Below are 16,503 nucleotides of genomic sequence, written 5' to 3' on the forward strand. Positions count from 1 at the left end.
AGAGAGAGAGAGAGAGAGAGAGAGAGACCAAATGAAGAGTGAAACAGCAGATGCGTTTCTAACAAGGACCCTGACTGTCTGGCTCTACAATCTGCTTGCAGCTGCTTGTGTGTGTGTGTGTGTGTGTGTGTGTGTGTGTGTGCGTGCGTGCGTGCGTGCGTGCGTGCGTGTGTGTGTGGTGTGTATGTTTGTGCGTGTTTGTGTGTGTGATCATTTGCACAGATGAGGAGAGTTAAAGCTATTGTCCTAACTGAGCAACATGATACGGCTAAACTATTAACAGAGTTTCTGAGTTGGTTTTCCGAGGCAGACAGAAACACACATGGCTAGTGTGTCAGGTAACAAAGGGGCACCCAGGGGTGTGTTGCATCGTCCAGTGAGGCATCCCAACACAACTCCTTCCTTCATTGCCCCTCAGGCAGTCTGGGGAATCTGAGATGCCGGAACCATAGTGTGTGTGTATGAGTCCACACGTGTCTGCTGGAATGTGTGTGTGTGATGTGTCCTTAAACTTTCCCCTTACTTGTTGAAGTCATATTTCTCTCAGGAGGTTTTTGAGCACTTCAACCAGCAATGAGCATCCAGACAGATTCAAAACAACCCTTTGAAGAACAATCAGCAGAAACTGGAACCTGAAATAGTGAAGGTTCTTTATCTGAGTGAGATGGCTTGTGGTTGTCTGTCTGTATGTGTTGTTAACAGTAGTCCTCAGAGGTACCGTAGCATCTGTGTGTGTGTTGGGTTGGAGAACACGTCGTGAAAACGAAACTAGTGACAGACCAGCCACGGGCACTTAAGCACTAAACCTGTTTGTTTTGCTAAAGTGCTCGTGTGTAGCGTGGGACAGAGAGAGAGGGAGACTCAGAGAGAGAAAGACTCAGAGAGAAAGAGAGAGAAAGACTCAGAGAGATGTGTAATGTTTACTGTTAATTTTTATTGTTTATTTCACTTTATATATTCACTTTATATATTATCTACCTCACTTGCTTTGGCAATGTTAACACATGTTTCCCATGCCAATAAAGCCCTTGAATTTAATTTAATTGATACAGAGACTCAAAGAGAGAGAGAGAGACAATGAGAGACTCAGAGAGAGACTCAGAGAGAGAGACAGAAAGAGACTCAGGTAGAGAGAGAGAAAGAGAGATTTAGAGACTCAGAGAGAGGGAAAGAAGAGAAGCGCAAGAGATCAGGTTGATTAAATTACACATGATACATTTACGTCCTCACTCCAAATGCCCTGCGTCTAATGGTTTTAACAGTAGGTGACAAAGTGCTGTTTTGTTCCCTCTTTTGTGTGAACATGAATAGAGAAGAATTGTCAAAGGAGCCCTGCTCTGACAGAACACCCACAATACGTGTCTGAATTGAGCTTTTTGTAAGATGTGTTGTTTACTTTGGGGTGACTGGCGTTTTCCATCATGATACATCAAACAGAGTTTTTGAATAGCCACACAAGATTACCAGTTTTCTTCACTGTGTATGATAGGGGTGTTTTACTACTGGTAACCTGATAGCTGGCGACTACAGAAATCATAACCTCTGTCCCTGTGTGTGGCATTAGGTTACAGATCTGGAGAGGAGACTAAAAAGAGTCCGATAAGATGCGTATAATTCCTGAAGGAGTTGAAATGGTTGACCGTCCAATTATCATAGGTCTGTTTACCTTACTTTTTCTGGGGTATAAGGTTATAGCCGACTGGTGTGTATGGACACATTGTTCAGTAATAAGTTCACAGAGTGTATGTGTGCGTGAGTGTGTTGTTCATTTGACACTGAAGTGTTGTCATGTAATGGGAGTTATTAAAGACTTGTGCTGTCACTAGGTTGAGTATGAGCATGGTATAGGACAGTGTTGTTCATTTGACACTGAAGTGTTGTCATGTAATGGGAGTTATTAAAGACTTGTGCTGTCACTAGGTTGAGTATGAGCATGGTATAGGACAGTGTTGTTCATTTGACACTGAAGTGTTGTCATGTAATGGGAGTTATTAAAGACTTGTGCTGTCACTAGGTTGAGTATGAGCATGGTATAGGACAGTGTTGTTCATTTGACACTGAAGTGTTGTCATGTAATGGGAGTTATTAAAGACTTGTGCTGTCACTAGGTTGAGTATGAGCATGGTATAGGACAGTGTTGTTCATTTGACACTGAAGTGTTGTCATGTAATGGGAGTTATTAAAGACTTGTGCTGTCACTAGGTTGAGTATGAGCATGGTATAGGACAGTGTTGTTCATTTGACACTGAAGTGTTGTCATGTAATGGGAGTTATTAAAGACTTGTGCTGTCACTAGGTTGAGTATGAGCATGGTATAGGACAGTGTTGTTCATTTGACACTGAAGTGTTGTCATGTAATGGGAGTTATTAAAGACTTGTGCTGTCACTAGGTTGAGTATGAGCATGGTATAGGACAGTGTTGTTCATTGTTGACGTTCCAGGCGGTCTTTGTCTTGCGGGTGGAGAGAAAGTTGTATTGTTTTTTACACAGCTGTAAGATGTCTGTCAGACAGATAGTATGATTTATGGTCAGTAGATTGATATGTGTGTGTGGGTGTCGGGGGAGTGTTTTACACAGTGTTTTACACTGTTACGCTACGCTGGAAGCCAAACATCAAAAAGCTGTTGCTGCCTTTCTCTGTGTGCCTCTAGTAGTGGGGAGAAAAAAAATATGCCCTAGACAAGATGGTCTCTGTTCTGCAGACTTGATTTTCCAACACACACACACCACAGATCAGTATGCGTGGGGGCTGCCCAGAGTCTGCCTGTTTTTCAAAGTTCAGTGAAACACGATAATATGAATTGTCCTCGCTGCTTGTAGAGACCCAGTGTACAGGGTTTGGTCTGTATCATAACCATTTAAGACACTACTTTGGTTTTCCAATATTAAAGGATTGTTATTTGCAGTATTCTGTAGACAGCGTGTCAGTATGACTAGAATATTTAGGTGTGTAGTGAGACAGTAATACTGTGTTTTGGTTGTGCTATGTAAGCAGGTTTGGGTGTGTAGTGAGACAGTAATACTGTGTTTTGGTTGTGCTATGTAAGCAGGTTTGGGTGTGTAGTGAGACAGTAATACTGTGTTTTGGTTGTGCTATGTAAGCAGGTTTGAGTGTGTAGCAGGCCGGTGTTTTGGTTGTGTAATATTAGTCTGCTCTGGTGCGTAGGCTAGCGTGACTCTGTAAGAGCATGTTGGTTAGGGTCATCTCCATAGGCCCTAACTGAAAATGAGCTGTTATTGGTAGAGAGGTTTGGAACACTCTTTGCTGTTGGTCTATTAACTAATGTACCTCGTGGTGATGTCACCATGCCACCCATGCAAATTCAACCAGCAACTTTTTAGGAAATAACACTGATCAATTTCTTTCACACTTTTACAGTGTTAGTTTCATCAGCTGTTGTACAATATGATACAACATTTTGACGGTACTGGACATTTAAACCAGTGGAAAGAGTTGTTAGCATCTTTTTGGGGCCTTTTTTGTTTGCATCATGGTAGCTCCTGGTTGGGATGTGGATTCATATTTAGTCCCTTTTCACTGTAGTGAGGTTAGTTTGTCACTTCAATTCCAGAAAACGAAACAGCAGAGGAATCAATGATAAGACGATGTGAATATGACTCTTGTGTATCTTTCTAAACGAAGCCCCCCATGAGGTCAGATAGACAACAAGCTGAGACAGAGATAACTCCCACCCATCCTGTTTTTATTAGGATTTTACTCTCTTTTATTACATTGGAGCGACACCCCACAGTGGCACCTCGCGGTTCTCATCAAACTGACAGAGGAACAGCTGTCTCCCAGCCAGCACAGAGAGGGGGAGCGGGAAAGAGAGAGAGAGAGAGGGAAAAACTACTCTGGAAGGGTTTCATAGTAAACACTGCTATATTGGAAACAAAAAAACAACTCACTCTCGCTCTCTCTGTGTCTTCCTCTGCTACCCCTTGCATTTTGGGCACCGCAAAATTACAATGTGCAAATTCATAAATGTATAGGCTGTTTATGTGAGCCGAAGATAAACCCGCTGGCAGGGGGATGGTGTGGCTGCGTTTATGTAACGCTGTGCCTGAAGTGGGAAGGTTTGGTCTCAATCTATTGTCTGTCTGTGTATCTTCAACCACAGACAAAATGATGCAGTTGATTGCTAGTTTTATATTGCAATAACTGCTGTCTGGCCCCTTGGCTAACCTCTGAAGGGTGTGTTTACTGTGTGTGTGTGTGTGTGTGTGTGTGTGTGTGTGTGTGTGTGTGTGTGTGTGTGTGTGTGTGTGTGTGTGTGTGTGTGTGTGTGTGTGTGTGTGTGTGTGTGTCGTGCGTGCCCGCGCACATGTGTGTTTGCTTGTTTGCTTAATCAGTTGCCATCCCCTAGTGATTTAGCTGGTCTGTGTGCGTGAGAACATTTCTATGGTGGTTTGGGTTAAGTGGGGTTTACTGTCAGCTGTTGATGTCACTTCCCCCAATCTCATGCCACAGTCAGGGTCAGAAGGACTGTGGCTCAGGTCCGGTGACCACAGTGCTTAACAGACCAAAGTCCACCAATCAGAAAACAAGGCCGATTTAGTCACCCATTGTTAACTAATTATAGTGAAAAACACATGAACAAGAAGCTACAATAGCAAGTGTTGGTTTTCTCAGTGAGATTCAGGATTCCAGGATAAGGAATGTGTAACACCCCATCCATTTTGCCCAGTCAGGTTGGGCTTGTTGTTGTGATACCAACCTATTATTGGATTAAAATATATATATATATATTTGTTTCACCTTTATTTAACCAGGTAGGCCAGTTGAGAACAAAGCAGTGCGACACAAACAACAACACTGAGTTACACATGGGATAAACAAACGTACAGTCAATAACACAATAGAAACAAATCTATATACAGTGTGTGCAAAGGAAGTAAGGAGGTAAGGCAATAAATAGGCCATAGTGGCGAAGTAATTACAATTTAGCAATTGACACTGGAGTGATAGATGTGCAGATGAGGATGTGCAAGTAGAAATACTGGTGTGCAAAAGAGCATAAAAAAATCTAAAATGTATTGTTCAGAAGTTTATACTGCACCTATTGGCCATATAGCCTCCAATCTCTCTCTTTATCTCTTACACACACACGCACACACACACACCATCCCTCCGCATACTTCTGTCAGGTGTGCTCTGTTTTTCTAGTCGGAGTAGAGAGGAATCTGGGCTTGGATCCAAACTGAGTATCAGCACCACACTGCCAGAGACCAGACAAGAAGCAACACATTCCCACTGTCTCTCCTCTCCTCCTCCCCCCTTTTCCTCCTCTCCTTCTTCTCTCGCTTCCTTGCTCACTTGAGCCTTTTTTACACTCCTTTTAATTCCTAGCCCACATCTTCTCCCCCTCTTCCCCCTCTTCCCTCTGTCTCTCTCTCCCCCTCTTCACTCTCTCTCTTCCCTCGCTGTCTCTCTCTTTCTCCCTCTCTCCGCCTCTCCCTCTCTTCCTTCTCTCTCCATCGCTCTCCCCCTCTTCCCTCTGTCTCTCTCCCCCTCTTCCCTCTCTTCCTTCTGTCTCTCTGTCTCTCTCTCTTCCCTCTGTCTCTCACTCTCCCTCCCTCTCTGTCTCTCTCTCTCCCCCTCTGTCTCTCTCTCTCCCCCTCTTCCCTCTCTTTCTTCTGTCTCTGTCTCTCTCCTTCTTCCCTCTGTCTCGCACTCTCCCTCTCTGTCTCTCTCTCACTCTCTGTCTTTTCATCTCTCTCGTCCCTTTTTGTCTCTCCGTCTCCATCTCTCTCTGAGATCTTGGTTGACACTACTTCTCAGCATGTTTGTTTTGTTTTGGGCTGGAGGAGAGGTTGTAGTTCTCTACAGGAGGTTTGGGGGATTTTGATTGGTGTTGTGGGCCCTTTAGACTATCAATCCTGCATGAGGCCAGTTCATTCCACTGACTGGTTGCAGTTCCCAATTATCTGGAAGCCTCTTCACAATTGGAAAAAAAATGTTCAGGATTCTACATTTTATGCACAGTCTCTTCTATACTCCTTCGTCTGCCCATAGAACAGACTACTGTCAAGTTTCAGTGATGAATAGAGAATGGTGCTAGTTTAATAAAATAAAAAACATGTCTGCAAGATCACATAATGATGGTATTCTACATAACAGAACCGATAATAGCATAGTATAACGTTACGTACTGCAAGACAAAAAACACCTAATTTTAGGATGATTGTGCGAATGTTCACATTTTTCTCTCATTTCCTCTCATGCCAAAACTCCACAGTCCGCCTCTAGGCAGAATATGTGCTTTGATTGAAACAAAACACAGGTATGCTACAGTTTGTTAACACCATCTGCTTTTACATTATTCAAAACAACACTGGGCTACTTCTAATCAACACTGTATAACACAAGAAGATCTAAATATATATCCCCATGAAACTGATTGAGATCAAATGGTTGGTATGCAGATGCTGCATGGACGTTTCCAGTAAAACAGTGAACACAAAAATGTGTGTGTGTAAAGTACAGCTAAAGAAGCACATGTGCAGAATGTGATACATGTTTTTAGCTCTGGGGTAAAGACTTCCAGGGGGTCGGAACAGGGTGGTTACCTTTGGAACCTCTGCCTTTAACAGTACTGTTAGTGATGCTAATGTTAATGCTAGCCCCCCACTACTGTTAGTGGTGCTAATGTTAATGCTAGCTCCCCACTACTGTTAGTGATGCTAATGTTAATGCTAGCTCAGCTCTCCACTACTGTTAGTGATGCTAATGTTAATGCTAGCTCCCCACTACTGTTAGTGATGCTAATGTTAATGCTAGCTCCCCACTACTGTTAGTGGTGCTAATGTTAATGCTAGCTCCCCACTACTGTTAGTGATGCTAATGTTAATGCTAGCTCCCCACTACTGTTAGTGGTGCTAATGTTAATGCTAGCTCAGCTCCCCACTACTGTTAGTGATGCTAATTTTAATGCTAGCTCAGCTCCCCACTACTGTTAGGGATGCTAATTTTAATGCTAGTTCAGCTCCCCACTACTGTTAGTGATGCTAATGTTAATGCAAGCTCCCCACTACTGTTAGTGGTGCTAATGTTAATGCTAGCTCAGCTCCCCACTACTGTAAGGAATGCTAATTTTAATGCTAGTTCTGCTCCCCACTACTGTTAGGGATGCTAATTTTAATGCTAGCTCCCCACTACTGTTAGTAATGCTAATTTTAATGCTAGTTCAGCTCCCCACTACTGTTAGGGATGCTAATTTTAATGCTAGTTCAGCTCCCCACTACTGTTAGGGATGCTTATGTTGTTGTTTTCTCAGTTCCCGTCTACATCATGGAGCATTAACACTAGCTTTGTAACACTAGGACGTTTTGTAATGGACTTTTCCTAAATATGTGTATTTTACACTAGCAGAACTTTGAGATAAACATGCATATATGCATAGGTAATTAAAAACATGATACTAAGAATTTATTTCAAAAGAACAGAATAGCATGTTTTTAGTTTTTTTTTTTATCTGTGCTTAGTAGCCGAGGCTAAATGGCTTCGCCATGCCAATGAAATCAACTTGTTCATTTAGCATCACATGTTTGCATTCCCCTGCCTTACCACAGTCAACACACACATATTTTACAGTAATAATATAATGGTATATAACAATAAAATAGAAAGGATATTTAAACCCAAATGACTGTTGCTGATTCTCGCCAGTACTCACAAAGTTATATTTTGAAACAGAGCCCATCTGAGCAATGTTGATAGTTCATTAGAAACCTTAGATAGGGTATAGCTATCAAAACATCTGGCCTGCATGGACCTGTAAAAGTTTATCTGAAAAAGTGCTTTTTGGTAAGCTCCGTTCACTTCTATGCCAATGCACACTCACTGGTCTCTTCATTCTCAATTTGACAATTGACATTATTGTCACCCATCAGACTGTTGTCAATTTAATCTTGTCTTTAGGCCACATCTATTAATAAATGTGTGATTATATGTGTTTAAATATAGTTTAGGTGTAGTTTGGATGGGCCATTAGCTGGGCAGGCAACTGTTGTCTTATAGTCAGAAAATACAGTATCATCTTATTTTAGTATGTACAGTCTATGCGCTTCTGGATCAATAAATAGATTTTCTTTCTCATTAAATTAACATTTGGTGTCCTGAGGTTTCTTATGACCTATTTTAACATAATAAATGCATTAATTTGACAATGTATTATTTATTATGGAATATTTACAGAATTGAAATATCAAAGGTCAGAATGAACATCATGGCCATTCTAGTAGTCATGTAATTCCGGCTCTCCAAGTTCTAAACTATATGATATTACCTCTAGGTGGTAACTATGTAATAACTTTTGACTTAATCATTACCAGTATGCTTTCAGTGTTGTTTATGAAATAGAGCTTGGTGAGAGCGTGCTTGTCCTAGGGTTATTTTGCATTCAACATTCCCACATCTTTCTGGGAATGCTGCAAGATAGTTGCTTGGCTTTGGAACATTCTCAGCATATATCAACACTTTAACATATAATTTCCTAAAAGTTCAAACATGGTTGCATTTAATACAAATGCTGGTAAGAAACATTCTCCAACTGGTTTGACATTGGGAATGTTCTCAAATAGTTCAGAGAACGTTACAGTAAGAAACAATTCCCTGCTGTGGGAATGTCAGTACTTCAGCATACCGTTTCCTCATGGTTTTATTTCAAGTCATGTTCTCAAATTGCTCCAAGAATATTAAGAAAACTTTACATAAGAACACGAAGAAAACTGTAATAACATTCAGAGAATGTCCTAATGATGTTATTTAAAAACATATACATATACCTCTATCCTCTATCTTCAAATCAAATTGTATTTGTCACATGCGCCGAATACTGTGAAATGCGTACTTACAAGCCCTTAACCAACAGCGCAGTTCAAGAAATAGAGTTAAGAAAATAATTGCAAAATCATGTAAATATAAAAAGTAACACAGTAGAATTAGTTAAGCATGTTCAAGTGTTTTGGCCGTTCCCATGAATTCTACACACCTGATCTTAATGAGTACTTATTTCCTTTTAAATGGGGTCTGTTTGAATAGACTCAAATGAACAGCTTTTGTATGAGTAAAAAAACGTGGAATTGTAGCTCCATCCTGGTGGCACATTGGACTAATTCCATGGACAGAGAACAGAAGACAGGTTAGAATCTCACTGATGCTGTTTCACAATAAATAATACTTATGTTTGTATGATTAATGCTTAAGGAAATTCATTTCCTATTGTCCTATCAGTGTTTGTTGTTCAAAGAGTTTACTCAAAATAGGCTAGCAGTGTTATTAAAAGTCTTATTGAAACATTCACTGAAACGTTTAAGGAAGTCGTTCAAAAACCTCCAAATAACCAATCATTTCTGTTCCCAGACCAACAAAATGTTCGCTTCTACCGGTCAGGAAATGTATGGCTTCGTTCCCACAACAAAACATGGCTTCGTTCCCAAAAACATATGTTCCCACAACTTCCAAGAAACCAAATGTGCTAGCTGTGGTTTGTGTGTGTGTTTTTAGGGTTTCTGTTAGCCGGTATTAGCCGGCTTTTGACGGATTCAAAAAAATTGTCCGGAGGAAGGAAAAAAATCCCATTGCAAAATAATACTTTTTAGGCTATTCGTGGTTGTAAATACCAGTTGATGTAAATACATTTGACCGGTCATGCGTATCAGTCTATTGTTCAATTTGCCAAATTTAGTGGAATTAAATTGGTGCCTGTGTATATTGGTTATGTATGTTATTTATCACACGCACAGCATACAGATACAGAGCCTTTAACCAGGCAAATCACTTAAGAACAAATTCTTATTTACAATGACGGCCTAAGAACAGTGGATTAACTGCCTTGTTCAGGGGCAGAACGACAGATTTTTATCTTGTCCGCTCAGGGATTCAATCCACCAACCTTTCGGTTACTGGCCCAACGCTCTAACCACTAGGCTACCTGCCACCCCAAGTAGCAAAGTGTTTGGGCTTTATAAGCCCAATCATTGTACAACAATTCTAAATGCAATCGGGTGTTAAAAATTGTTTTTGGACCACGATTAAAAATACATCATATTTTTATTTCTCAACTGGTAATTGAAGCGTGCTTCCCATTCGCCATTCAAATGCATAGGCAATGGAAGGCAGGCTTCAGCAACACATCACACACCACTGTGCAATGTGCTGGAGGCAGTATGTATTTTAAAAACATATAGCGACTTAATTGTTTGAAACCTGAACGCTTTACTAGATTTTACGAGGCATGTTTTTACCTTGCTTCAAAGTAGCCCAAGCAAAATCTGACCATATCTGTGGAGGCAATTATTTTATAAAGACTTCCATATGCCATTGAAACCATTAGCCTATTTCTCTATCAGCTTTCTTTCATTGTCTGGTAGCCAAATGCACATTTCCGCGTACCCTACTGCCTTGTGCACGTTGGTGCGCTAATAAGGTTTAGAATGAATAGTTTAGCAATATTTTAAGCTAAATGTGCTGATCTGTTGCAACATACTTTTTTATGTAGCCTAGGCCTACTGGTTGTATGAATTTGGGATCTATCGTCCCACAAATGTCCTAGAGTCTGTTTGTGCTATTTCTTTCTCGACAAGCTGACCAATAGAATATGTCAACTTTTCTACTATGTTAGAGAGTAGATTGACATAGGCTCATAGGCGGCACGTCCATTGTTGGGTCAGTGCCACTGAAAAGTTTGTTTTTGGACATTCATTTCCTCCTCCAGTTAAGATGGGCATCATATTCTATTTGTGTCTCCCCTTCTCGTAGGCGTATTATACATACGTCATTTTTATTGTCAGTGTCAGAAAAGTAGGCTACCCTGTAATTTGTCGTATTAAAAAAGATTATTCTAGTGTCTGCAGTCATATAAAGTGTAGTAGAATTGCATGAAATGTGTTTATAAGGAGGCATGAGGCCTGCACATGTGGCCAGAGCAATAAATTGCAATGTCCATGAGATGCTTAAGACAGCGCTACAGGGGGACAGGATGGACAGCTGATCGTCCTCGCAGTGGCAGACCATGTATAACAACACCTGCACAGGATCGGTACATCCGAATATCACACCTGCGGGACAGGTATAGAATGGCAACAATAACTGCCCGATTTACACCAGGAACGCACAATCCCTCCATCAGTGCTCAGACTGTCCGCAATAGGCTGAGAGGGGCTGGACCGAGGACTTGTAGGCCTGTTGTAAGGCAGGTCCTCACCAGACATCACTGGCAACAACGTCGCCTATGGGCACAAAATCACCATCGCTGGACCAGACTGGCAAATAGTGATCTTCTCTGACAAGACGCGGTTTTGTCTCACCGGGGGTGATGATCGGATTTGTGTTTATCACCGAAGGGAATGAGCGTTACACCGAGGCCTGTACTCTGGAGCGGGATCAATTTGGAAGTGGAGGGTCCGTCATGGTTTGGGGCGGTGTGTCACAGCATCATCGGACTGAGCTTGTTGTCATTGCAGGAAATCTCAATGCTGTGCATTACAGAGTAGACATCCTCCACCCTCATGTGGTAACCTTCCCGCAGACTCATCCTGACATGATCCTCCAGCATGACCATGCCACCAGCCATACTGCTCATTCTGTGCGTGATTTCCTGCAGGACAGAAATGTCAGTGTTCTGCCATGGCCAGCGAAGAGGCCGAAACTCAATCCCTTTGAGCACATCTGGGACCTGTTGGATCGGAGGGTGAGGGCTAGGGCCATTCCCCCCAGAAATGTTCGGGAAATTGTCGGTACCTTGGTGGATGAGTGGGGTAATATCTCACAGCAAGAACTGGCAAATCTGGTGCAGTCCATGAGGAGAAGATGCACTGCAGTACTTAATGTAGCTGGTGGCCGCACCAGATACTGACTGTTACTTTTGATTTCGACCCCCTTTGTTCAGGGACATATTATTCCATTTCTGTTAGTCACATGTCTGTGGAACTTGTTCAGTTTATGTATCAGTGGTTGAATCTTGTTATGTTCATACAAATATTTACATAGGTTAAGTTTTCTGAAAATAAACGCAGTTGACATGAGTTTATATCTTATGCTGATAGATGTTTGTCTACCATTTCATAATATGCTCTATCGTTTATTTCGTTGTGTCGCAAATCACTTTTTACAGCAATTCTTTTCGCCAATTGGACGACGCTTTGCCGTGTGGAAGGAAATTTGCAACACAAACAAACATGGAGGAGAGTGAACTTGACACAGGGGGGCTACTTCAGTCACATGGACGTGGTTAGGGTATGATCCGTCTGGTCCATCTGACACAGACCAGAAAACCGTCCTCTGCAAAAATATGCCGCAGGCCGGTCCTGACAACAGGCTGAAACACCACTAACCTCTTACCACCTACGCAAAAATCATGTGAAACAGTACAGAGAGAGTACGGATGAGACCCAAAAAAGTACAGTCTACTTCTCAAAACAAACCTCAGACGTTGCAAGAGGCTTTTGCCCGCGACACACCATATGGCAAAGAATCACGAAGATGGAAGGAGATAACAGCTGCCGTTACAACTTACATCTGCAAAGACATGGCCCCAATTTATACGGTCGAGAAACTGGGGTTTCGTGAGTTGGTGCCAAATGCAAATTGATATGTGACACGTATTAATGCCAAAATAACATGCAAAACAGGCAAGCCCCCAAAAATATATATATATATTTTCGGCCTATATTGATTTTGTTTTTCACCTATAGTTGAAGTGTTTTCTATTTACCTTTTTAGATTTTATACATTCATATTTTATATTTTGTTACATGCTTAATTGAACATTTGTGCAAAGGTTCTAAATAAAAGGAGAAATAATCAAATATGAGTAAGTACCTTTTTATTTGTTGAGAATATTTCAAAATTGAATAAGAAATAGGCCTTTACATGTGGTAATTTTATTTAAACTATTTATTCATTGAATTTACAGAAAATGACCTTTATCAGGATATGAGATTTTACATAAGTCAGCAAATGCGATGATGCTTTATAAAGGTGGATGGTGAATATTATCTTCCCAAAACTTTCAACTCATGTGCCGCTTATGCATGGGCTAGTCATTTTGCTGTTTGTTACTCGTCTTGTTGGCTGAGGTAAAGTAAATGTGGAAAGTTGTTCTAACATCTTCAAAGTGCGCTGTAAGAAGGACACCAATTATTGCGTACTCGACGTGCATGTTCTGTGAAGAATAATTACCATCATCTGAAGGGATTTCTGTCATTCTGAGCACCGCGAGGGAACGTCCTAATCAGGTTACACACCCTATGCAAAGGCCTGTGGGCCCGGTAAATTTCACAAATGAAAATTCTGCTGGTCAAATGTCCAGCACCACATTTTCATAACGGAGACCTTGGTGTGTCTGTCTGTCTGTCTGTCTGTCTGTCTGTCTGTCTGTCTGTCTGTCTGTCTGTCTGTCTGTCTGTCTGTCTGTCTGTCTGTCTGTCTGTCTGTCTGTCTGTCTGTCTGTCTGTCTGTCTGTCTGTCTGTCTGTCTGTCTGTCTGTCTGTCTGTCTGTCTGTCTGTCTGTGTGTTGAACAACTTCAAAGCCCTTTTTCTCTCCTGATGGTAGGCTCCTCTACAGAACATGAAAGCCCAGACCTGATCATTAATCCAGGCATAGTGTTCAAACGGTTCCCATTCTAGTACTCTCTGAACCCTACTTAACCACACACTGAGTGTGTAAGTGTGTGTGCACGTGTGTGCGTCTACTCTGTCTAAAATATTCACACGTTAGGGAGTCTACATGTACTTCTAAGCTGTAGGAATGGTTTGTTAGTGTATGAGAGTTATATTTGGAGTAGAGATTGCGTGTGTCTATAATGTAATGCTACACTGTATAATGTCTGGTGTGCTGTCCTCTTTGGCTGAGCCAGATAAAAAGGAAAGGACTCCCACTCAGGAGATATGAGAAGAGAAGCTCCATTAGTTCCTCCAAAGCCAGCTGCTGCCTCGCATGAATTCCTCTTTCTACTGTTTGAACTTGATCCATCCATGTCTTCACATCTTCCCCCAGACACAAACAACTCTCAAATGGAGGTTTAAAGAAGCCAGCTGCGTGGCTTGAAGCACCAGTACTTCTACTAGTTGGTTGTGCCATTTCAGTGATTTTATTTGACAATCTACTGTTCTGTCCTTTAAATTCATTCACTTGTGTTAAATTATTTAGGCAGCTTACCCTCACTTAAAAGATTTTGGGTTCTTTTGGTTCAGGGCTTTTGAGTTACATCAAAAGACATCTAGGGGAATCTATAACTGCTCAATCACTCACATGTACTGCACTGTCCTGCATTGTTATTTTAGCTGCTATATTTTTTCTGATATTAAATCTTTCTTCTTTCCCATCTCTCCCTGCAGCTCCCAGTGATCTTCCTCCAGTCCACCTCTCCTCTTTCTCCTCTTCCGGACGTCTCAGGGAATGGGCCAGCGCCTTCCCAGAGAGCACTGCTTCACCCTGGGGTGTGGCTGCTACGCGAGGGTGGGAAGAGCAGCATCAACGTCCTAAAGCCCCACCCCCTCATTCTCTCGTGACCTTTCACCTCTCACCGTACTGTGACCTCTGAGCCATGCCGTTCAGGCTGATGCTGCGTCGGACACGGCGCTACAACGTGCTAAGCAAGAACTATTTTGTGACGCGGATTCGTCTGCTGGACAACAATGTGATCGAGTGTACTCTGTCTGTGGAGAGTACGGGGCAGGAATGTCTGGAGGCCGTGGCCCAGAGACTGGAACTACGAGAGGTGAGGGGGAAAACACACACTAGCTCTGCAACTACATTCATCTCTCTATCGCTAGCACACCTCTCCCACAGCTTACAGTACATTATGTTGATTCCACATAAACAGAAAGATGTGCGTAAACAAACACACACACACAATACTGTCCACAATCAGCAACGCTGAAGATCAGAAAGTGTTCGCACACCTTGACTTGTTCAACATTTTGTTGTGTTACAGCATGAATTCAAAATGAATTAAATATATATATTTTTATATTTTTTTCTCACCCATCTACACATAATACCCCGTAATGACATAATACCCCATTATTGGATATGAAATGCAGAAATGTCTCATTTACATAAGTATTCACACCCCTGAGTCAATACATGTTAGAATCACCTTTGGTAGCGATTACAGCTGTGAGTCTTTCTGGGTATGTCTCTAAGAGCTTTGAACACCTGGATTGTACAACATTTGTCCATTATTCTTTTAAAAAATATTCAAGGTGTGTTAAGTTGATTGTTGATCGTTGCCATACAGCCACTCAGGGACATTCAATGTCATCTTGGTAAGCAACTCCAGTGTAGATTTCAGCTAGTGTTTTAGGTTATTGTCCTGCTGAAAGGTACATTCGTCTCCCAGTGTCTGTTGGAAAGCAGACAACCAAGTTGCCTGTGCTTTAAAGCTCTATTCTGTTTATTTGTATAACCTTACAAACTCCCTATTCCTTGGCCACATTATATTCAGTTTTACTTCAGTGCATAATTGCAAACATGATGCATGTTTTGGAATATTTTTATTCTGTACAGGCTTCTTTCTTTCCACTCTATCATTTAGGTTAGTATTGTGGAGTAACTACAATGTTGTTGATCCATCCTCAGTTTTCTCCTATCACATTAAACTCTGTAACTGTTTTAAAGTCACCATGGTGAAATCCCTGAGCGATTTCCTTCCTCTCTGGCAACTGAGTAAGGAAGGACTCCTGTATCTGTGTAGTGCAGGGTGTATTGATACACCATCCAAAGTGTAATTAATAACTTCACCAGGCTCAAAGGGATATTCAATGTCTGCTTTTTTAAAAACCCATCTACCAATAGGTGTCCTTCTTTGCAAGGCATTGGAAAACCTATCTGGTCTTTGAGGTTGAATCTGTGTTTGAAATTCACTGCTCGACATATAATTGTGTGGGGTACAGAGATGAGGTAGTCATTCAAAAATAATGTTAACCACTATTATTGCACACAGAGTGAGTCCATGCAACTTATTAAGCATATTCTTACTCCTGAACTAATTTAGGCTTGCCATATTAAAGGTGTTGAATACTTATGGACTCAAGACATTTCCGCTTTTCATATTTTATTAATTTGTAAAAATGTATCAAACATAATTACCCTTTGACATTATGGGGTATTGTGTGTAGGCTAGTGACACAAAATCTCTATTGAATCCATTTTAAATTCAGGCTGTAACACAACAAAATGTGGACAAAGTCAAGGGGTGGGAATAATTTCTTAAGGCACTGTAGGTGTTGTGTGTGTTTGACAGAGACAGAGGCCTGTGTGTGTAACTCTGCCACGCGTCTCTCTGCAGGCCCTGTGTATTTTTCTCTGCCCTCCGATCCGTCTCTCCATAGGGGCTCTTGTCTTTCTCTAACGAAGCATAGCATCCCTTTGTCCTCCACTGCAGGAGAAAGAGATACCCGTCCCCAGACCCACTACCCCCACCTCCCCCCTTCCATCCCCCTCTCTCTAACTCTCACCTCCTCCTCGTCATTCGATGATAAATATCTGCTGGTT

At 41.6% G+C, this 16,503-nt stretch overlaps 1 protein-coding gene across 2 annotated transcripts in view; it reads left to right on the forward strand.

The window, feature by feature from the left end:
• LOC123995195 (tyrosine-protein phosphatase non-receptor type 14-like) overlaps positions 1-16,503 on the forward strand; it is a 110,124-nt gene that overhangs the window by 9,316 nt on the left and 84,305 nt on the right. For both annotated transcript variants that reach the window (XM_046298617.1, XM_046298618.1), the window contains exon 2: positions 14,343-14,725. In XM_046298617.1, the coding sequence (XP_046154573.1) occupies positions 14,552-14,725 (174 nt within the window). In that variant the 5' untranslated portion in view covers positions 14,343-14,551. The remainder of the gene's footprint in view (positions 1-14,342; positions 14,726-16,503) is intronic.

The sequence above is a fragment of the Oncorhynchus gorbuscha genome, linkage group LG14 (assembly GCF_021184085.1).
Source record: "Oncorhynchus gorbuscha isolate QuinsamMale2020 ecotype Even-year linkage group LG14, OgorEven_v1.0, whole genome shotgun sequence".
NCBI classification, from domain to species: Eukaryota; Metazoa; Chordata; class Actinopteri; order Salmoniformes; family Salmonidae; genus Oncorhynchus; species Oncorhynchus gorbuscha.